Below are 22,010 nucleotides of genomic sequence, written 5' to 3' on the forward strand. Positions count from 1 at the left end.
TGTCTGTGAAACACCATGGGGGGGCAAAGTATTGTAAGGTTGTCTTGTGATTGGATCTCATCTTCCTTATCTAGAGAAGATAAAAAGACTTTCCCATTTTATCTGGATGAAGACAGTCTGCAGGAAGCCAAATTCAAGGCTTCCCTCTTTCCTGTACCCTTTAGGCTTAAACCGTTTCACCAGGAGTCCCCTGGGATAAGTGGCATTGTCTCTTTTTGGCTTCCTTGATGATAAGCAGGACTGCTGTTTTTTTTTTGGTTTTTTTTTTTTTTTTCCCTTCTGCTACTATGTTATGGCATCTCACTTGTTTTTGAATTAGCAGGTCTGGAAAGAAATAGAATAATATGTGTTACATATATGGAATATATATATTATATGGAATAAATACTATCCTGAAATGGTATTTGGAGGATTTGCTATTTTGTCCTTTGCTGTACACTTATGCCAGTTCATAAACAATCACTTACTTATTGGATTTTTTTTTTAAAAATAAGAGTGAGAGAAGACAGTGAGCCAACTGTGCCTTACCATGCGTCTCTGTTACTTCATCTGAATCCCTCCCCACTGTTTTTGTTTGTTTGTATGTTTCAAGCCTCAAAACTGGCTGTCCCGCTCTGGAAAACTGAGTTGAATTATGTGTTACCAAGAAGAGGAAAAATATTTTAAAATTGTAATTCAAAAACCAGCCAAAGAGAGATTTGGGGATACTTAGAAGAGCCGATACTGATAACAGCATCTTTTCTTTGGTACCATTAACTCATTTCTTAGATTAATTTCAGTTCTTTCTTTCTTCTCTCCTGAATCTTTAATTTTTGGATTCCTTGTCTTCATCACCTTCTTTATTTGCCCTTTCGATGCTTAAGCATTATTTGTGGCAGAGGGAATGGTAGGTCTGAGTGATTTACCCAGCTTCAAACTGGACAGTGCGCTTCTTTGACTGAGGGATCCTGAGAAAGTGTGACCCCTGCTGGCTCTGGGTTTTTTGGCTTGATCTCAACTTCTTTCCTGGAGCAGTAACATTTAAACCAGTAACTATAAGGCTAATTTCAAAGTAATCAAATGGAAGTATAAGATACCCTGTTTCAGTGGTTTACAAGGTTGAAGTTTTTAAAAGATTTTTTTTTTAGTATCAAAGCTTTTTCTTGAAACAAGTTCTCACCTGGAATACCAATATATAAATAAAATGGGTATTATTTGTGTGTGGGGAGTGGGGGAGGAGGCCTGATTTGATTGACAAGAAGCTGAGATCTACTCAGGCTCAATGTCTTGCTCGAGATCACATTAGCAGCTAACATATTTCTTTTGCTGACTCACCAAATATTGAACCTAAGCATTTTTTTTTTTCCTCTGAAAGTTTACCCTTGCCTACAGCAGGAAGTTAATCAGATGGAGGCTAAATGGCCATCTTTAAGAATCTCTTGGAAAAAATTCTTCACTGAAGGGAGGATGTAGGGGGGTAGAAGGTTGAACTGGATTCCCTGCAAGGCCTTTCCACATTGGGTTCTACAATGGGAGGGTCCATAAGTGGGCTTGCGAACTACACACTTATTGTTGTAGATGAGCTTTCAGATTTTTACATAAGTTTGCAAGTGGACCCAGCTTGACACTCCCCCTGTCCCTATTAGAGGTTGATGCGGTGCTATGAACAAGGGTCATAGGTACAGCCAACTTTGAATAGAATGAAAGAGAGTTCCCCTAGATTCTCATTATTCCTTAGATAGAACAGAATAATACCCATGTTCTGAGTTATTCCTCCCAAAGGCACTGGGAATTTTACAAGTGTATCAGGAAATAGACGATATGTCCATTGTAGCCTCTTTATCTCTGCCACCTTGAACCAGCCTCCCTATTCCTCCCTTTCCTGCCTCTCCAGTCCTAAACTTAGTGAGGAGACGGGGCTATAGATGAGCAGAAGAAGGATGGGTAAAGGGCGGGCAGGCCAAGCAGCCACACCGTGCTTCCCTGCAGGTGGGGGCAAGTGATGGGTGGGTTCCCTGCCAGCGAGCGTCCACGGCTCCTTGTGCCGGGGCCTTCCCACCTTTGTCATGTTCTCTCTTTCAGCCCCGACAGCAGCCATACATCTTGCCTCCCATGCACGTCCAATGTGGGGAACACTACTCGGAAACGCACACTTCACAAGGTAACTGGGGCTTGCCGTTTTGCCTTCCTAAGATGAAAAGTTGAGTACCTGGAAGCAGTAAAGACAGTTTTTTTTTTTTTTAAATGACAGTGATACTTTTGTTTTGACTTTGTCATTGTCTGAATGACAGCAGGTAGCAGCTTTGATTTATGAAGGCATGGAATGTCATTTGCCCCCGAGAGGAACATTTTTCCAGAATTGGCTGCCAAGGGAGTTAGGAGAAGGCAGAGGGCAAGTTCCTTTTCTCCTGCCCCTGGTAGGTGGGCTTGGAGGAGAGAGAGGGACAGTAAGCCCAATGGAATACTCTTCACCCTGACTGCCCCTGTCGGAAAGCTTGTACCAACAGTCAGCTGGGCTTCCGTGGTGACAGAGAATACAGGCATCCAGAATACTTGAAAGAAAGGCACAAATCATCTCAACTCCTCTTGTTCACATCGCCTGCCCGTTGTCTGCGCACTTGGTCTTGCCTCAGAGTAAACCTGTTTTCTTCCTCTTTTCCTCCCCAAGCGCTCCCATGCAACATGTGTGAGAAAAATCCATTCCGATAATAATGATTATAATAATCACAATTAACGTTGAAAAACCAATTCCTCTCCCTAAGCACCTTGCAACATATTGTTTCATTTAATCCTCAAAATAAACCCACGAGATAGGGTACTATTATTCCATTTTACAGATACAAAAAGTGGGGTACAGAAGGGCTCTTGGAGGAGCTTGGAGAGGAAAATTGGTATCATGACTCTTGAGCCAGAGCTCTTCATCATTACACGAGCTGCATCTCAAAAAGAAATGATATTAAACTTGGATGTTGACAGTATGTCAGGTGGATAATTCTGTGCTGTCACATGCTGGCTATTTTGAATCTCTCTGTGCTGTCAGAGTGTGAGTATGGAAACTTGGATAATCAAGACTACTTAATATTAACACTATTTTTTATAAGCAGACTAGCAGAGTTGCCCTACTTCTGTGGGAAAGCGTCTAGCCCCCCTAGAGGAGGAGAAGGGAGACCCCTTTGTCTCTGTGTTTTGCTGGGTTTTGTTCCCCAGCTCATCTCATCTGGTCTGTGACCATACTCGTCAGGCAGCTGAGTGTTTTTAGTCACCTTTTCTGGTTGGTGGGCGTGTGTCGGTTGCCTTTCTGCCTTGTCTTCCTCGACTTGGCTCGTGCTTAAATCCATAGTGTGAAAATGAATGTGCTTTGCCCAGCGAAAAGTGTCTCAGCGAGAGGGTTGCCTTCCGGGGGGCGGGGTGTGTTCGTGTTAAAGGAACCCTGGACACCTAAAATGGTCCCGACTTTAGAAATCTACTTTTTATCTCCTTAGGTACCTCCTTAAACTGTTAATTTTAATGTGAATTGACCTCAGTGATGAAACCAGTTCTAGAGAGTTTCAGGCAGTGGCTAAAAGAACTCCTGATTCTGATTTTGTCCTCCTCTGGTTGCTGATCAGAGCTAGTCATGCATGCTGACATCCTAACTAGTATCGCTTGTCTTGGGTGTTAATGAATGCTCAGCAGTCCCTCGGGTGAGGGGACCTTTCCCACTGCAGTTAGGAACAAAGCCGCAGGTACTCAGTAACGTCACATCTGTTGCCCTATTAATGTTCTTGACTTCCTGGCCCAAATATCCAGTCCTCTGTTGCTGGACCCTGAACAAGAAGACAGGTTTACCCAGCAGGAGGGCCATTGTTGGTGCCTGATTTCAAAGCTCGTGGCGAAATCGAGAACTGACCCAGGTGATAACTGTTCCAAATGTGCATAGCTCTCTTTGATTAGATTCCCTTTCTCTTTTTAGTATGCTTTCAGGCGTTCTTCTGTATGTCGGCATCTCACCCCAGAGTTGCTAGTGTTTCCGTGGAAAGGGTGGGTGGAGGCTGCGGGATTTCAGTTTTACTGACTTCTGGAACTCACGCCCCTGAGTGTGAGGATGAGCTTAATTGAAGCAGGATGGTGTGGAGGCTCACTGCCTTTGTTTGGCTTCTTGTAGACAGCATTGTCCACGGGAATGAAGAAGCCCTGTATCGAAACTCCCACAACAGCCTGGACTTAAATTATTTAAATGGCACCGTCACCAATGGCAGCGTGTGCAGTGTGCACAGCATCAACTCCCTCAGCTGCTCCCAGACGTTCATCCAGGCTTCTCCCGTGTCCTCCAACCTCAGTATCCCGGGGAGTGACATCATGCGGGCTGACTACATCCCCAGCCACCGGCACAGCGCCATCATTGTGCCGTCTTACCGGCCGACCCCCGATTATGAGACAGTCATGCGGCAGATGAAGAGGGGGGTCATGCACACGGACAGCCAAAGCCAGTCTCTGCGAAACCTCAACATCATCAACACGCATGCCTACAACCAGCCAGAGGACCTGGTGTACAGCCAGCCCGAGATGCGGGAGCGGCACCCCTACACTGCCCCCTATGGGCCACAGGGAGGCTACGGTAGCAAACTTGTCAGTCCGTCTGACCCGATAAACCCAAAGAACAGCACGGTGCCGAGCAAGCCGGGGGCAAGTGCCATCTCGCACACGGTGAGCACGCCGGAGTTGGCCAACATGCAGCTCCAGGGCACCCAGACCTACAACGCGGCCCATATGCTCAAAAACTATCTCTTCAGGCCCCCACCCCCCTACCCCCGGCCGCGCCCTGCCACCAGCACCCCCGACCTCGCCAGCCACCGCCACAAGTACGTCAGCGGCAGTAGCCCCGACCTGGTGACCCGCAAGGTGCAGCTCTCGGTGAAGACCTTCCAAGAGGACAGCTCCCCGGTGGTGCACCAGTCCCTGCAGGAGGTGAGCGAGCCACTCACGGCCGCCAAGCACCGTGGCACGGTGAATAAGCGCCATAGCCTGGAGGTGATGAGCAGCATGGTGCGGGGCATGGAAGCCATGACCTTGAAGTCACTCAATATCCCCATGGCTCGCCGAAACACACTCCGGGAGCAGGGGCCCCCCGAGGAGGTGCCGGGGAGCCACGAGGCTCACCAGCTTCCCCATTACCACCACAAGAAGACTTTCTCGGATGCCACCATGCTGATCCACAGCAGTGAGAGCGAGGAGGAGGAGGAGGAAGAGGCCCCAGGGTCGGTGCCCCGGATCCCCATGCTCCGGGAGAAGTTGGGGTACAGTGCCCAGCTGCAGGCAGCGTTGGCCCGCATCCCAAACAAACCCCCACCCGAGTACCCAGGCCCAAGGAAGAGTGTTAGCAATGGGGCGCTGAGGCAGGACCAGGTCAGCCTGCCTCCTGCCATGGCCAGGGCCAGGGTCCTGAGACACGGGCCGGCCAAGGCCATCAGCGTGTCCCGAGCTGACCAGCTGGCTGGGGCCGGGCCTTCCCTCGGTCCGTCCATCTCTGAACCCGACCTGACGAGCGTGAAGGAGCGGGTCAAAAAAGAGCCTGTGAAGGAGAGGCCCGTGTCCGAGATGTTCTCCCTGGAAGACAGCATTGTAGAGAGAGAGATGGCCCTCAGGGTAAGTGTCCTGCTCTGCCAGGCCGGGGTCTGCCCCCCTACCCCCTCTGCTCCTTTGCCATGACTCGGAGTATGAAAGCACACGGGTGCTGGGCACTGGAGAAGGCGGGGCTTATCCAGGGAATGTGTTAGGGAGTTCGAGAACCCGTGCGCATTTCAACAGGCACTATTTTCTTTTACAAAACTTTGTGTTTTACTCTCTCAGCTGAGTCTTCCGTCGTCATTCAGGGCTTCTAGTTGGTATACTTGGCACCAAGTGCTATCATGGGGTTAGGACGCTGCAGGCAGGTTGTCGAGACGGAGTCTAAGCCAGCATCGCGCCCTTTATTCGGGGTCAGATGTCCTGCTAGGAGCTCTCATCCCTGCGTCCCTTGATGGTTTTTTCGGGGGAAGCATGTTCCCTCCCATTAGATAGTGTAAGAGAGCAACATCCCTTCAGAGCACAGCGCTGTGTGGAGAGCTCTGTCAGGATGGCACACCAATATTGACTGGACCCTGGTGTGTCCAGCCTTATTTGCAGATTTTCTTTCAACAGATGTTTAGCACAAACCAAAAACACCGGAGGAAACTTGCAAGTTCACCATTGAGCTTCAGTTCCCTGTTAAGCTCATTTTATCAAAATTTACGTACGTGTGAGTACATGCATGCATCTACACACACTTATAACATTTGAAGATGCCTGATAGTTGACATAAGTACCTCTTATTCAGGGTAAGTGCCAGCTGGGGGGCCAGGTATATCGTCAGAGCAAGAATGTATAGGTAACAGGTTCACGCACAGACCCACAAAGTGAATTATCTCCTAATGAGAAAATTGCTGGATTGTAGTTGCTACTATAACGTTTTATTTATTCATTTGATTTTAGAGAGAGAGAGAGAGAGCTCGCGCGAGTTGGGGGAGGGGCAGAGGGAGAAAGAGAATCTTAACTGGACTTCGAGCTGAGTGTGATCCCATGACCCTGAGATCATGACCTGAGCTGAAACCAAGAGTCAAACGTTTCACTGACTGAACCACCCAGGCGCCCCTGTAGTTGCTACTTTAAAAAAAATATTTCGGATCACCATTGCTGCTTGTTCTGGAAATTCCCACTCCCTTAAAAGATAAAAAATCATTTCATTACAATTGACCAAACCCTTCTTGACTTCTCCTCTGCAGGTACCACATCTCTCCCATAAGGTGGTGGGTACTTAGGAACTCCAGCACAGCTGCAAAGTTAAAATTTGCTTTGAGGGGGTTCGTAGACTCCCTTCCTTTATAAGTCTTCCTGCACCCCAGCGGGTAATCAAGCTGGAGAGAACAGTTAAGGGCCAAAGTTGTAAGGAAGCCACGTTTTGGGGCTCAGGAATCTAATCCGTAGCAACTTTATTACTTCAGACAAATTTTCGGGACGTTCCCCACAGCCCAGATTTGGCCCTGAGCAGAGTCGTGCTAAGAATCTGGTAGAGGCCTAACTTTTTCCACTTTTTGCAGACCTGGAGGGAAATTGTGAAAGATGTGCTTGTGCCTCTGGCCAGTAAAACCATTTGGCTGGGGGATGGAATGAAACACGGAGGTGGCGCCATGGGAGAGAACTTTCCGAGCTTGGAAAAAGTCCTGTGTTGGTAGAAATAGATTTTCAGCACGTCTTGGCCCCAGAGGCTCCTTTACCACAACGCAAGAACCTGTCAGTGCGAGCATTCGGCTTTACTGTTTCCCCTTCTGATTTGATATTGGTCATCTTTGTCCTCTCGTCTTGTTACCTGTGTGCAGCAAAACCCTGGACCCAAAGCCATGGCCCTGACTCCCTGCATAGAGCCTCATGCACCATCGCAGAGATGTAAGGGAGTTTCCCGTTCTTCCCACGTGCTCTCCCACCCCATCCATACGGATAACAGTGAATAATGGATTTCACCCCTTAATTGTTTGTGGCTCAGGAACATCGTTACCCCATCCCTACTTCATTTTCCATTGATGTTTTTTTTTTTTTCCCAAATGATGTATACTCAGGAGCTCAGGGACTGCTGCCCTTGGCTGATGTCTTGACCTTAGAGAAAAACTAGGAGGTTCTTCTGTGAGCCGCTGTGCCGGTGAGGTGGTGATAGTGCCCGTGGCTCTGAAGGTTGGGGTGGTTCTCCATCTGCTCTTTTCTATGAATAAACTTCCCGCTCATGCCCTTCCCATATCCCAGACGCTCCTCTGCCCTCCCCACCACGGGCGGCTTGTGCCTGGCTTGTTAGAAGGCTGTGCAGGCCTCTCTAGGATAAGAAAACAGTGAAAAAATTGAACCAAAGGGGAACTGCAGGGGGACAGGTATGGTGAGAATGTCCGCTGTGGGCAACTCTCTGTAATTTTGGAGCCACTTGTCTGTTTGATGGATGATTCAGGCTGCTGTTGGAATAGCTCCTCCTTCCGGCTCCTGCTGCTGCCTTGAGGAAATGTCACTGTTTGTCGCCCCTGAACCCGAAATCAGGTGCCAGGAAGAGAAAAGGCCAAATCAGATTTTTGAGTTATTTATATTTTCTGTCTAGTAACAAGCTGATAGGATAAGTGAGAAAGAACTAAGAGAAATTGTTTCTCACTGGGGTTTCGGTGGTGTTTGCGAGATGACTAGTAATCCTTTCCTGAGAAAGACAAGTTGGTTACTTGTTGCCTTAGGCCTTGTTAGTGTCACCTTAGGGTACAAGTGGGAAGGAAGCAGAAGGACTATTTGGAGGACCTTAGGGACGTTTTTTTCCAACATGATTGCTTTTCTCAGAATTTTGCAGAGGGAGTGAAATGTTCCCAGTTAAAAGAGGTAACAGCAGGAAAAAAGGGAACAAACAAAAACCCCAAAATTGAAATCCAGAACCTTCAGAATCCTCCTGGGATTGAGAAGCCAGGGCCATTCTTTTGGTGGAAGCTGAATCGGCACTTTTCTCACTTTCTCAGCTTGTCTTCCTCTGAGGCAGATGTTGCTTTAGTTTGTCTGCTCGGTCGGCCCTGTCCATGAAGCATCTCGTCGGTGGTGATCACTCAGAAAGGCCCGAGCTCCGTTCTGACTGTAGGTGACACTGAGAGGCTGACGGGATGCCTGTGGGGTTGTATTGCCTGCCCGTCTCCCCACTCTTGGAATAATCCGCTTTGTCCTCTGCCAGCACCACGGCTCCATCACCACACCTCTCGGGAGTAAACTTATAAACGATGGACTCAGGAAAAAAATACCTGAAGCCTTGAAGAGAAACCAGGGATAAGATGACCCCCTCACCTGTGGCAGCCAAAGGACTCTACAGGGTGGTTTCGCTTCTGTTAGGATCAAAATCTTAAATGCTGTTAAAGTCCTCTGCTCGTAAACTTTAGGAAGTCCCGCAATTCTTCTGCCTTCTAAGACAAAACAATTTTTGGGAAATGCTCTCACTGGCCTGCCTGAGTAAAAGGAGATTTCATTCATACCTCAGTCTGTTCACAGGGCACCAGGAAGCACGGCAGTAGATGTAACAACCAGAGCTCTAACTGATCCAGTTTCAGAATGTTGGTGCAGGCGAGGGTGGGGAAGAAATCAAAATGTCACAAACAAGGGCCACGCGTTGGCCTCCAACCCTTTCCAGGAATGGGCTGCTCAGCCCCCAAATCCATATTCTCCCATAGGTGCGTCCCATTCAGTAATGTCCCACCGTGGTCATTGGGAGCCATGGTGCCCATTCCTTGGGGCCTTCTGGATGCAGCAGGAAGGGTAATGCCTCACGGATCATGTCAGATGACCAGAGACTTTGGTGTGGGCCAATCTGCTAACCTACATCAGCCCTCATATCAGGGTATCCCAGGGACCAGAGCTTCCATATAGGATTGACGTCCTCTATCTCAGCGCCTCAGAATGGACACTGGGGAAGATGTTTCTTTATGGTTTATGTATCAGGATTTCTTAACAATGCAACAAACAACGTTTATAGGTTTTTTATCATTTGATCTGTGTAAAAGGTACATCGCCGTGACGGGATCGGATGGTTCATGACACTGTTTCTCTTTCCCTCTTCCTGACTTCCTTCAGCCCTTACCTTCCAGAAGTCTCTTGCTTAGTACACAGTTTTGCTTTTTTTTTTTTTTTCTTTTTGAGGGAGCCCTGTGGCAAGGGGGTCTTTGCACGGAGCACTTTGCTCTTACTTGTGCGTTTGTTAGTTCATTCATTCATCCATTTTTAGGTAAAAGCTCAGGGTCCCGGAGGAACTGGCTTCCGCAGGCACAGTGGGAATAATGGGAAGGCTGTGTTTGAATTTGCCCCACTGATGGTGATTGTCTGCATTCCTTGGCTGGGGAGTTACAGATTTGGGGAGATTAAAACACATTCCAGCCTTCTACCCGCATAATAAACAATGAGAACATGCCTTTTCTTGCCGCAAGAATCTAGAGAAACAGAAGATGGCAAGCCTGGAGGCGCAGAAGCGGCCACTCATGCTGGCAGCCTTGAACGGACTCTCGGTCGCCCGGGTCCCGGGGCGGGAAGAGAGCCGAGCTGATGCCACCCGAGTTCCCATGGACGAGAGGGTAAGCGCTGGGCTGGTCAAATGTGTGGTTCAGTCCCTGTGCTCTTGGGATTCCAGAGCTCACTCCTTGCCCAAACATGTCAGCACTAAGGTTTGTTTGATGAATTAATTCTCCAATTTGAGATTAGCAAGACTCGGTGTGTGCATTGTATTAAAGTGATTTTTTTTTTAAGATTTTATTTTTTTGACAGAGAGAGACAGCGAGAGAGGGAACACAAGCAAGGGGAGAGGGAGAGGGAGAAGCAGGCTTCCCACTGATCAGGGAGCCCGATGCAGGGCTCGATCCCAGGACCCTGGGATCATGACCTGAGCCAAAGGCAGATGCTTAATGACTGAGCCACCCAGGTGCCCCTATTAAATTGATTCTTTCCAGCATTTCCAGTTCCTTTGTCGAGTTGGCGCAGTGACGCCTGCCTCACGGGACCAGCCCCCTAACAAGCTGCATGGCCTTGGTCTAATCACTCCATTTCTTTGGGCCTGTTTCTATTCTTGCAAAACGAGGAAGTTAAGCCATTACGGTAGCTCTCAATCTCTATAAATTTTGGGAACCATTATCCTTTCTTAGGGAGTGATTATCTTACCCATACATTTATAGAATTCTTTTAATAGACTGTCCCCTTGTTTGGCTATAAAACGTGGCTGATTTATAATTGTTAGGAAAATGCATGGTGAGAACTTTGGTTTTGAAAAGTGGGAAGAAGCTTCATGCTAGTGTTTTAGAGGTGAAGAAAGGTATTCCTTTAGTTCTTAGAAGTTACTGTCCGGTTAAGAAATAACGTGTAAATTTAATAGAGTGCTAGTAACATTTCCATTTGAGATTTCTGCCAGTATATATGAAGCATTAGAGAGGTTTTAAAGGCAGAAGGGACTTTAGCGGAATCATGTAATCCAGTGAATACCGTGTGTTTGTAATTAGTAATTTGGCCATGGGAAAATAAAAGACGGGATCTCATCCTCAGAACTAGGGAACTATGGACCAGTATCATCTTAAATTTAGCTCAAAAAAAACCCCCAAAAACAACACCTGCTCTGGAAGTGGAGAAAAGGATGTTTGGATAATTGAGATGAACAATTAGTCCTTCTTATCACTAGGACTTTAAACAGAGGTGTTAATAACGAAAATACTGATTTTGAATTTCACTTCTTGCCTGGCCTTACTGACCACTTCTGTCTAAAGCGTGAGTGAGAAGGAAATGGGTTATTGGGCCAGAGAAACTAGCAATGTGGTGAATAAGGAGACCAAATAACCAAGCATTTGTTGTACCTCTTGAAACTACTTATTAACACGATCACTGTAAATATTTCAAGGAATCTGACTCATTGGAGTTTTTGCATAAGGTAATCCAGAGAGCTGAAGATTAATTTCTGTTGCAGTTCAGGACCCTGAAGAAAAAGCTAGAAGAGGGAATGGTGTTCACAGAATATGAGCAAATTCCAAAGAAGAAGGCAAATGGCATTTTCAGCACCGCCGCTCTGCCCGAAAACGCCGAGCGAAGCCGCATCCGCGAGGTGGTCCCCTACGAGGAGAACAGAGTGGAGCTGATCCCAACCAAAGAGAATAACACAGGTTACATCAATGCCTCCCATATCAAGGTGAGAAGGGGAGCGTGTTGGGGAGGCTCGTGGATGATTGCTGGGTTAGAGGTAAAAATGCAGGGAGAAAAAAAACCGTAGGGCTCCAAGGGAGCATCTTGGCTCGTCCCCAGCCCCCGAGGGAGTGTTTTTGAACTCCCGTGCGTCTTAGCCAACTGGAAGGGCATGTCTATCACTGCAGAGAGAAGCAAGCCTCACAGCCTCCGGGAAAACCCCAGGTCAGCTATTTCTGCAGCCCGCTCACCACCAAGGATTTCAGTTTTTCCTCTCTCTTTGAGTTATAACTCCCTAACACTCACGAGGAAAAGCGCAGGATTGTCCTCTTTGGTTCGTAATGGGCACACGGTGGAGACTTTGGAAGTCGCAGGCACCGTGTTTCTCCTGTCATTGCAGTTTTTTGGATGTTCAGGAGCCACAGAAACTTACCGGTTCTCCCTGGTACTGCCATGGGTTACGCGCTGTCCCACTGAAGTCCCAAATTTGCATGTTATTTAGAAGAGCAGACGTACTGAAACACAAGCCATAAAGGTGTGGTTGGTAGTGAATTCTGCAAGATTGGCCACATTATTCAGTGTGTGAATATCATTAAATTTTTGCTAGTATTTTGGATACTCAAATCTTCATATCTCAGTATTTCATCAACTTTAAAATTAGCGTAGCTCGCCCCCAGCTAGAATTTAGAGTTCTAGATACATGTGTATCTGGTTCAATGTTTCCTAAATGGCTTCCCTTCCTCAGTCTTCCTAGTAACAGAATGTCAGTGTATGTGCACTGACCTCCAAAGTGGGAGAACTTACTCATATACTAATACTATAGCAGGGTGTTTTGTTTTGCTTTTTTTTTTTTTTTTAAGATTTTATTTATTTATTTGGCAGAGAGAGAGACAGCCAGTGAGAGAGGGAATAAAAGCAGGGGGAGTGGGAGAGGATGAAGCAGGCTCATAGCGGAGGAGGGAGCCCGATGCGAGGCTGGATCCCAGGACCCTGGGATCAGGCCCTGAGCCGAAGGCAGACACTTAATGACTGAGCCCCCCAGTCGCCCCTACAGCAGGGTGTTTTTAAATAATACACAGTTCATGTTAATAGTCTTTTATGATCATAACCTTAGAAATCTGCGTCTGGCCTTGTTTGGAGTTATTTCTTTTCTTCACTGGACTTTCCAACTGTAGCTGAATTTTTTTTTTTTAAAGATTTTATTTATTTATTTGACAGAGAGAGAGAGACAGCCAGCGAGAGAGAGAGCACAAGCAGGGGGAGTGGGAGAGGAAGAAGCAGGCTCCCAGCGGAGCAGGGAGCCCGATGTGGGGTTCGATCCCAGGACCCTGGGATCACGCCCTGAGCTGAAGGCTGACACTTAACGACTGAGCCACCCAGGCACCCCTATAGCTGAATTTTTGGTAGATTCCTTTGAGCTTCTAAAATACAGCCAGAGGTCTGGTGCGTGTATCCCTTGTAATAGTTGCAGGACAGAATAGGAAAAGAACACTGTGGTTGGACGTAGGGGTTTTGTACACAGAGCATAGATAACTACATGTATATTTTCAAGTACCAGAAAGTACTGTCAAAAAATATGGAGGAGTAACTATGATGGATCATATTGAGTGTTTTAGTCCAATTTTTGAGAGTAAGAACTAAAACCATAAAAAGTATAAAACATTTCCTGGGCTTAATTTAGATGATGAAATAATAACCAAAATCACGAATCAAACAAAGCTGCAAATCACACAGCTGCTCCTTGGTGGAATGTCTTTGGAACCTGACATGGCGATACCGTGCTATCTTCTTCTTTGGGCCAAATATCCTTCATCATTTTCCATCTGCTCTCTGGAAGAGCTGTCACTCTGCATCAGCCGTGCCCATTGGGTGTTGTTAACAGAAGCATCCCCTTCCTCTATATTCTCCACGGCTTACATTTCATCTCGTGGATCGGGTTAGACATGGGTGCATTTAATAGACCCATAGAGCTTGCAAGAACTTGTCCTTGTGTTTTTGGAGTAGAGTTGTATATCTTGCCAGTGTTTTCTCCCTGGGTTCCAAGCAGCTATTAACACAGAGCAGAGATTGATTTGCTCCAGAGTTAGAATCATCACATCTGTGAAAATCTACCTCAGTAGCATTGGTCGCTGCGTCTTTAATGCAGTTTTTAATGCTCTCCTGTCAATACTTGGAATTTGCTGAAAGGCCCCAGGCAGACGCATACTCTGGAAGTATTTATGGTTCCTATATGTTGGGTGCCAGAGAGGCTAATGTTGAAAATCACAATTCCACAGATAAATGAAACTCCTAGCCAGCCAGCCAATATATGAATGTTATCTCCCACCAGGACTTGGAAAATGGATTTTGCTTGCCAGCTTTGACCTAAACATGTCTTGTGTAATGAGACGGTAACTGACATTGTTTTTGTTGGAATCAAGTTAGTATATAGTTTCATAAAGTAAATGAGGGAAAAAAGTTTCAAACAATGATCAGTTCATGCTCCAAGAACTATCTAGAGATTTGCGCTGGTGGACGTCTGAGGAGGCCTGACTTTGCACAGGAATGGAAAGGAACACAGAACACCCCCGAAGGGCACGATTTCACCCTGACAGCAGGACCTTCAACACTTTGGGCACCACTTACTCAGGATTCTCTGCCACTAATACCTAGAGCTGCAGAATTATCCTCCTGAGATCCCCCGGCTGCATGGGGCTTTACTTTTATCATCCAGAATCCTCTCATGACTCCCAAGTTGGTTTGGATACTGTGGTGCTGCACAAGGGGGAAGTTAACAGTCAGATATCATGTATTGTTGGTATAAGTACCTTCATAACACCTGTGCGTATATGGTGCCGCAGAGTTGCGGGAACATGGGGGTTTGTGACACAGTTCATAGCAGGTCATCGGCGCAAAGACATCACTTCCAAAGGGATGTTGTTCCGTGGTACACTTTTTTTTTTTTATCGTGTAAATGAATGCCAGAGAGTACTGTGCCTCAGACTGTGGATCACAATATAATAGTGGGGTGTGAAATCAATTTAGTAATCAGGAACCAGTGTGTGTGTGTGTGTGTGTGTGTTTTAAAGGGAATAGACTAGATAGAGAGGAGGAAAGAATACAAATGATCAGAGTACATTGCACATAGTAAGTACACGTGGTGTTAGGTTATACGCACCCATAGGGTCATGTCCTGTGTGTGTGTGTGCATGTTTTTCACACTCACTGGTTTGTATATGATTACTGTAAATTACAGACCAAAAAAATCGGTGTATTTTAATAGGCTTGGGTAGCAAAAAGTATTTTCATGGGAGAATGTGTCACCAGCCTTTTCGATAATGGCACGAACCCATTTGGCCTAAAAAATATTACCCAAGGTTTTCAGGTAGAGACAGATGGACCCCTGGTCAGCAGACAGTGCTGTCCTGGATTCGGGGTTCATTTACCCTTGCTTTCCTTGGTTTCCAGGTGGTGGTTGGTGGGGCAGAATGGCACTACATAGCCACTCAGGGGCCCCTGCCACACACGTGCCACGACTTCTGGCAGATGGTGTGGGAGCAGGGAGCGAACGTGATCGCCATGGTCACCGCGGAAGAGGTAAGGACAGCCGTCTGTTCCAGGGCGGGGGGGGGGCATCTGGTGACCTCGCTGCCTCATCCTACTTCCTACAGCACCATTTCTCTGCAAATCTTTTTTCTCTCTGGCACGCGTTTCTTTTCTCTTCTCCCACATAGATTTGTTTTATTTCCCAAAGATAATTTATTGTCGTATCCCATTTTCCTCCAGCTCTTCAACGCTTTTCCTTAGACTGCCATAAACCAAAATCAATCAGACAAACAAATAAGAACCAAACTTTGGTTCAGCCAGCTCACTTTTGTATGCCAAACAAAGCATCATCTTTCCCATGGAATTTGAGGGAAAACTTTGGGGCTGCGGTGGGTAAATCAGCACATATTCCCAGCCTCAGGCATGGCCAGCCCCACACGCCTTCATGCTTATCAGCTGAAAAGAGACCAGAAACTCTTGTTCCTGTTGAGGTCTCTATTCTTTGGGGAGAGGGAAAAAAAAATCTTTTTCTTTCTTTGCCAAGTCAAACATAGTTTTTCTGTTGTAACTAGAGAACTCTGCGTGGTATTATAAAAACTGGCACACGCCACCGGTCAACCTAGCAGTTTGCTCGGAGCTCACTGTCTTTAAGGGAAGAAGTTTTATATTTCTTCTCTTGTCACGTTCTCTTTAGTTTAACCGCTTCCTTTTTTTCCTTTCATGAAATTTTATTTACATTTTGAAGTCATTTAGGGAACAGCTTCATCTGTCTTTCACCAGTATCTGTGGTAAGGCATACCTCCTTCCTTCAAATTTGTAAAGGCTGGGAGCAGAGAGTGACTGGGGGAAAAAAAAAAAGTCACATTTCCTTCATTGTTCTGAGCAGTTGCTTTCCAGAACAAGCCCTTAAGAAGATAGTGGTGAAAGGCACTTCAGGTCCTAAAGCCAGTGGTACTTCTCTCTCAGCTGACCCGTCTGACCTTCCCACGAAGAGTAAATTCTCCATAAAGTCTCTAGAATCGTCTTATCAAATCACATTACTGGAAGGGATTCATTCAACTCAAAGCAGTGGGTCATCTGTGCTGACCTCAGGGGCATGGTGGCCAACAAGACAGGCATGATCCCTGTCCCCAGGGAGCTGCTGTCCTAGTGGGAGGGACCATACAAAATGAACAAATAAAGGAAGCTCCGTAGGGGTCACGGCTGCGAAGGAAGCGGAAGGGGTGGTGGGATAGAGACTGGTGGGGGTGCTGCTTTCAATTAGACGCACAGCCAGGGGCCCTCCAAGGAGCTTGCAGCTGAGCTGAAACCCGGGTGACCAGGAGGGGCCAGCCTGACAGACACGAAGGCTGGTGATCTGTGTGGCAGCCAGAGGCTTACAGTCTCTTGGAATTTGTAATCCACTTGGCCACTCAGGAGTGATAGAAATGAAAGCCTCAGCTAAACCGACTTTCACACGGTCGGTCAGTAAAAGAGGCAGGTGTGCTTCAGACTGGAGACTCGTTCATGCAGATGAATCAGGGTGGGAGCGTTGGTGTCACCCGTGGGTGTGTGGCTTTACGCGGGGAGCCATCAGGGCTCCTGGGAGGAGTAGCCCCAGTGCGCGGGCCCCCTTCCACAGCTCTGCCCGCGGCTCAGCCCTCCTCCGGCTCCTCCCACCTCCTGCTGTGGGGTTCCTTCCAAGCCACCGTCCGATCCTCTCGCCACTCCACTGTTAGAACTGTGCAAACCTCAAAAATAGACCCCGTTTTGTTCCTACCTCTGGTCCCTCTGTGCTAGCTCTTCTTTCTCAAGTTCGGCTGCAACTCAGTGGTCAGTCTTCGGCATATTTCCTTGGTGTAACTACCATCGTGAAGGTTATTAGGTCTTAGCTTCAATTCAGGGGATCCCCTCTGTGATGGACACTGCACAGTGCCCTGAGTTAGTGACCTAGAAGCTACTCATTTCCTCTGTCCTCACATTTTAAGATGAAGAGGATAAGAGCTTCCCCTGACTTATTTCCGATTTTGCTTTTGTGTGTGATTCAGGAAGGTGGAAGAACCAAGAGCCACCGATACTGGCCCAAACTGGGTTCCAAGCACAGCTCCGCCACTTATGGCAAGTTCAAGGTCACCACAAAGTTCCGAACGGATTCCGGTTGCTATGCAACCACAGGCTTGAAGGTCAAGCACCTTTTGTCTGGGCAGGAAAGGACGGTGTGGCATTTGCAGTATACGGACTGGCCAGATCACGGCTGCCCAGAGGACGTCCAAGGATTTTTATGTAAGTTTTTTCTTCCCAGTCAAACTTTTACCACCTGCATCAATGGTCTGATCAGTTGGAAGGGAAAGGGAAAGAGAGGATGCTCTCTCCTACGTGGCAGAAGTATTATGTCATTGAAATACATGTCCCTCCATATGGTATGAACAGAGAAGAATACGTGTCATGTATCACCGTCTCCTTACCTTGTCCCCAAATAAGCTGAAACGGTGGTAAACTAGTTTGTTCTATCTTGATGTAGGCCTGTAGGTAGTCATTAATAAATGGCTACTCTGACGGATGTCACTTGTCTGAGCCTTGAAAACATGCTAAGTGGAAGAAACCAGACACAAGAGGACAAATATTACATGATTCCATTTTAATGAAGTATCCAGAATAGAAGACTTCACAGAGGTAGAAAGGGTGGTAGAGTTTCCAGGGACCAGGGGAGCGGGGGAAGAGGAAATAGGAAGTTGTTATTTGATGGGTACAAAGTTTCTGTTTGAGGCAATAAAATGGGTACTGGTGATAGTTACACACAACCCTGTGAAAAACACTTATTTTTCTTTTTTTTTTTTTACTGTTCATGGGGGTTTGCCGCTCATAAGCCCTGCATTTCCCTTCCCAATAGCAGAAATCTCAATGAGTACTTTGTGATTACGTCTGATTAAGATACTGGGAATTATTGAAATCAGCTTGTTTTTGAAACTATCATTTTTGAATTTGTCCTTTTATATATATATTTCTGAGTATGGTTTTCTTCGAAGCTCGCTGACCTACAATATCTGCAGTACTGTATTTGAAAAGCCAGAAACGGAGTGCGTGCCCATTGCTCCGTTGGCTGTGGGTGAGGCTATAGGTGCCGGAGGCCCGCTCTGCGTGGGAGGCACTCACGGTCTCCTGAGAAAGGCAGGCCAGGGAGGACAGGCCGGAGGTGAGATCTGACACTGCCGTCTGTTTTTTGGGGATGGCTACAATGCTCCCCCTTCCTTTTCCACAGTCTCGTGTAATTGTCCTGCGCTTGTGGGGACACCCCATTCCTTCCTCCCCCGGTGAGGCCTTGGGCTCTCGGCCGACTTAGTCCCTGCTGTGTGGGTGACGCTCTAGCTGACAGAAGACAACAGAGGGAACATCATCTGGATATTGTAGAACGTCAAACCCTTGATTTTATTTTGATATTCACTTAGAATTGAGGTATGCAGAGAGGAGAAGGGAGAGAGAATAGGTTTTCAAGAACCTAAAAGCCCCATTTCACAGGTTCCAGTGGGAAGTGCTGATGCGTACCCGTTCACTGACACAAGTACTTCATTTCCCACCAGGGCAGTGACGATGGGACTTTGAGGGGGTGGCCTCTGACAGAGGACAGAAGGGTGATGGGAACCAAAGGACACAGAGCAAGATCTAGAGAGGGTTAGTGCCTCACCTGAGGTCAGTTATCTGCAGCTCAGAATATTCATAAAGAGGGCAGGGACCTTTGAAGAACTTTCTTTCCTCCTAACAGTGCTCTTTTTAATTTTTTTTTTTCTGGTAATCTCTTGCTAATTGATTTACTAGAATTCTCTCCAAGATGCAGAAAGTGGAAACAATAAAAATAGATCAGTTTGGTTATTGGCAAACAACCAATAGACTCAATCTGATAGAAGATTGAGTCTATAAAGTGATTAAAATTATAGTCTGATCTCAATCAGAACCAATTTAAGGAAGGCCCATCTAAATTACTGAAAAACATAGAGAATTTTTTTAAAAGATTTATTTATTATTTTAGAGAGAGGGTGTGCGGGGTGGGGGGTGGAGAGGGGCAGAGGTAGGGGGAGAGAGAATCTCAAGCAGACTCCTTGCTGAGCACAGAGCCCCACGCGGGGCTCGATCTCACGACCCTGAGATCATGACCTGAGCCAAAACCAAGAGTCAGATGCGTAAAGGACTAAGCCACCCAGGTACCACCATAGAGAATATTTTTAAACAATGTAAGTTTATTTATGTTTCTAAGAAACTCAGTGTCCGGGTGGCCTGGGAGGTCTTCAAAATGTTGGATCTTCTGGGTTCTTAGGAATTCAAAAGGATTCTTGCCTGTGCTTAAATTAGATTCCCTGGAGGCAGGGGACTCAGGGCACATTGTCGCCCAGCCTGGAGAAGTCTTCACTGAATTACAGCTTAAGAACTTTATTAACGTGACTGCTAGAGAAAGCATCTGTTTTAATCCAGTTTCTCTGTGTTTTGTGAAATTCCGTGTGGTGGTAGCGTCTGCTTTATGGATCAATATTCCCTTTCCTTCTTAAATTTAGCACGAGAAAAAAACCCTCTCTTTTGCGTGTGAACGTTGCCTTTTTTGACAGAGTGTGTACAGAGTGTCACCAAATTGCTTTCCCCTCTTACAGAAAAACTGTGAGAATTGCACACACAATATTTAGCTCACATTGGTCCCGGATGGTAACTACTCTGCCTGGTCATCTCTGATTGCCGTCCCTCTGTTTCGTTTTGTTCTAGCTCATTTTACATTACTGGTGGTGATGGTGATGGTGGTAATCGTTTATTCGGGTAGCCTACTAGATGACTTCGTAATTACATAAGGTGATAAAAGCAAATAGGAGTTCGTATTAATTATATGTAAACAGATGCTTCTGAGTTACGAGACGGGTTTGAACTCACTTTTTTTTCTCTCCAACAATTCGAGCGCTTCCCCAGTCTTGTTTACAGTGCTGTATTGGGATGAGGTTTTCTGAGTATCCAGAGCCTTCAAGTCGTTCTCTCCCCTGAGCTAGCTACTATAAAATCTCTGTTACTAATTGCCTTTTCCGGTTCTTGGACTGTATGAGGATTACAATTTTATAGACTTTTCCTTTTTTTCATGACCATGAACAAGAGAAGTCGTTAAGGCTTGTGCTGCTGTCATTTTTCATTCGTGCCCCATTGGAATAGTGAGCAGACCCCCACACAGCCCTGCCGAGCCGGGCAGATGTCAGGAGGGATGCAGGAGGTGACAGGACCCCTCCACTCCACACACGTCGCCTCCAGAAGGGGGAGGGCTCATCTTGAGCTACTAACGTGACCACATGGAATCTAAGCTGAGAAGCAGGGCTCCCCCCGCAAAGTCTATTTTTAAATCTAAAAACAAAGTCAAGCCTCAGTTGACATTCACTCATTCAGTGAGGGGAAAGAGGAAGGGGCAGATGGATGCTCTTTCCACCAGAAATTGGCTCTGACAGCCGGGCGTTTCAAGGGGACCTAGCTGGTGTTCTGATCCCAGTCTGTTAATAGTAGGAATTGCTGTAAGTAATGTCGAGAATCATCTGCTTGGGGGACTTTGGGATTTGCGGAGGGGAAAACAGAATTTAATTTTTAAAAAAGAACTATTTAATTTAAAGAACAAATTCTCCCATGGACTAATTGACTCCCAGCTGGTCCTTTCTGGATCCAGGACTGTATGGCGGGTACCAGCCAAATAATTAGTGTCTTGTAAGAACTGTAAATTATTGTCACTTAAAAAAGAAAAAAGAAAGAAAAAGATTCACCCTTGGTTTTTTTCCTCCCCCTCCTCCTCCTCGTATGCAAAGCCATGTAGGACTTTGGTGACGGGATTTACACTGTGTCTTGCAGCCTACTTGGAGGAGATCCAGTCGGTCCGTCGCCACACCAACAGCGTGCTAGAAGGTACCAGGAGCCTGCACCCCCCGATCGTCGTCCACTGCAGCGCCGGGGTTGGGCGGACCGGCGTGGTCATTCTTTCCGAGCTGATGATCTACTGCCTGGAGCATAATGAAGTGAGTCATTCAGTGCTTTCCTAAATACTCCACCTTGGGGACCAGTCTACACTGCAGCCAGACCTGCCCCTGGGCCCTTTTCATTTCCAGGGCTTCATTTCCTGTCTTCTGACAAGAGTTTTCCAGATCCATGATTCCTAGTTGGCCTCTGACATTTACAGCCTTTCTTATCTTTCGCCTTTCTCCGCTCCGTGTAGACACGCAGACAGCACACAGGAGAAAGAGATGAAAGTGTGAGATAGGAAACATGGAGAAAGTCTGATCTGCATCGCATGTGCTTCCAGAGGTCTGTGGTGTTTTGCAGCCGGTCTGGTTTTATTGTGGGTCATCTTCCATGGTGGTGATCTGGTCACAGGTAGTCTAGAGGCGACTTGCGTTTCTGGGAAGTGTTTTGGCCGAAATCCTATGTGAAAATGTGTATAGTTGATCCCTGTCTTTCATTCTGCAGAGAGAGGTTTCATTTGGAGGGTGGTTTGCTCTCGTCTGGACCGGCAGTGGGGTAGCACAGCAGGGTAGAGAACCTGAGCGCACAGACACGGCCTGCCCTTGCCAAGGCTGGGCACCTTGCTCTCCTCCCCACCAAAGTGGGCTGCGGCTGAGCCTGCTGCTCAAGTCAGGGAGTCGTGCAGAGGGGCTTTTGATTTCACGGTGATGAGATCAAATCAGATCCAACGCTAAAGACCCATTCTTCTGCCTTCTATTCACATGGGTCTTCTTGGGTTTCAAATGGCTTTGCTTATTTTGTTGATGTTCTTAGTTGGGGTCTTCAGAGCAGCCGTGTAGAGAAGGCAGGCACGTGTC

General features: G+C 46.8%; 1 protein-coding gene across 2 annotated transcripts in view; it reads left to right on the plus strand.

Moving 5' to 3' along the window:
- PTPN14 (protein tyrosine phosphatase non-receptor type 14) overlaps positions 1-22,010 on the plus strand; it is a 170,671-nt gene that overhangs the window by 139,830 nt on the left and 8,831 nt on the right. For both annotated transcript variants that reach the window (XM_034666854.1, XM_034666855.1), the window contains exons 12-18: positions 2,062-2,140; positions 4,124-5,604; positions 9,957-10,100; positions 11,474-11,692; positions 15,133-15,261; positions 17,238-17,472; positions 21,046-21,209. In XM_034666854.1, coding sequence (XP_034522745.1) covers positions 2,062-2,140; positions 4,124-5,604; positions 9,957-10,100; positions 11,474-11,692; positions 15,133-15,261; positions 17,238-17,472; positions 21,046-21,209 — 2,451 coding nt within the window. The remainder of the gene's footprint in view (positions 1-2,061; positions 2,141-4,123; positions 5,605-9,956; positions 10,101-11,473; positions 11,693-15,132; positions 15,262-17,237; positions 17,473-21,045; positions 21,210-22,010) is intronic.

The sequence above is a fragment of the Ailuropoda melanoleuca genome, chromosome 8, assembly GCF_002007445.2.
Source record: "Ailuropoda melanoleuca isolate Jingjing chromosome 8, ASM200744v2, whole genome shotgun sequence".
Classification (NCBI taxonomy): domain Eukaryota; kingdom Metazoa; phylum Chordata; class Mammalia; order Carnivora; family Ursidae; genus Ailuropoda; species Ailuropoda melanoleuca.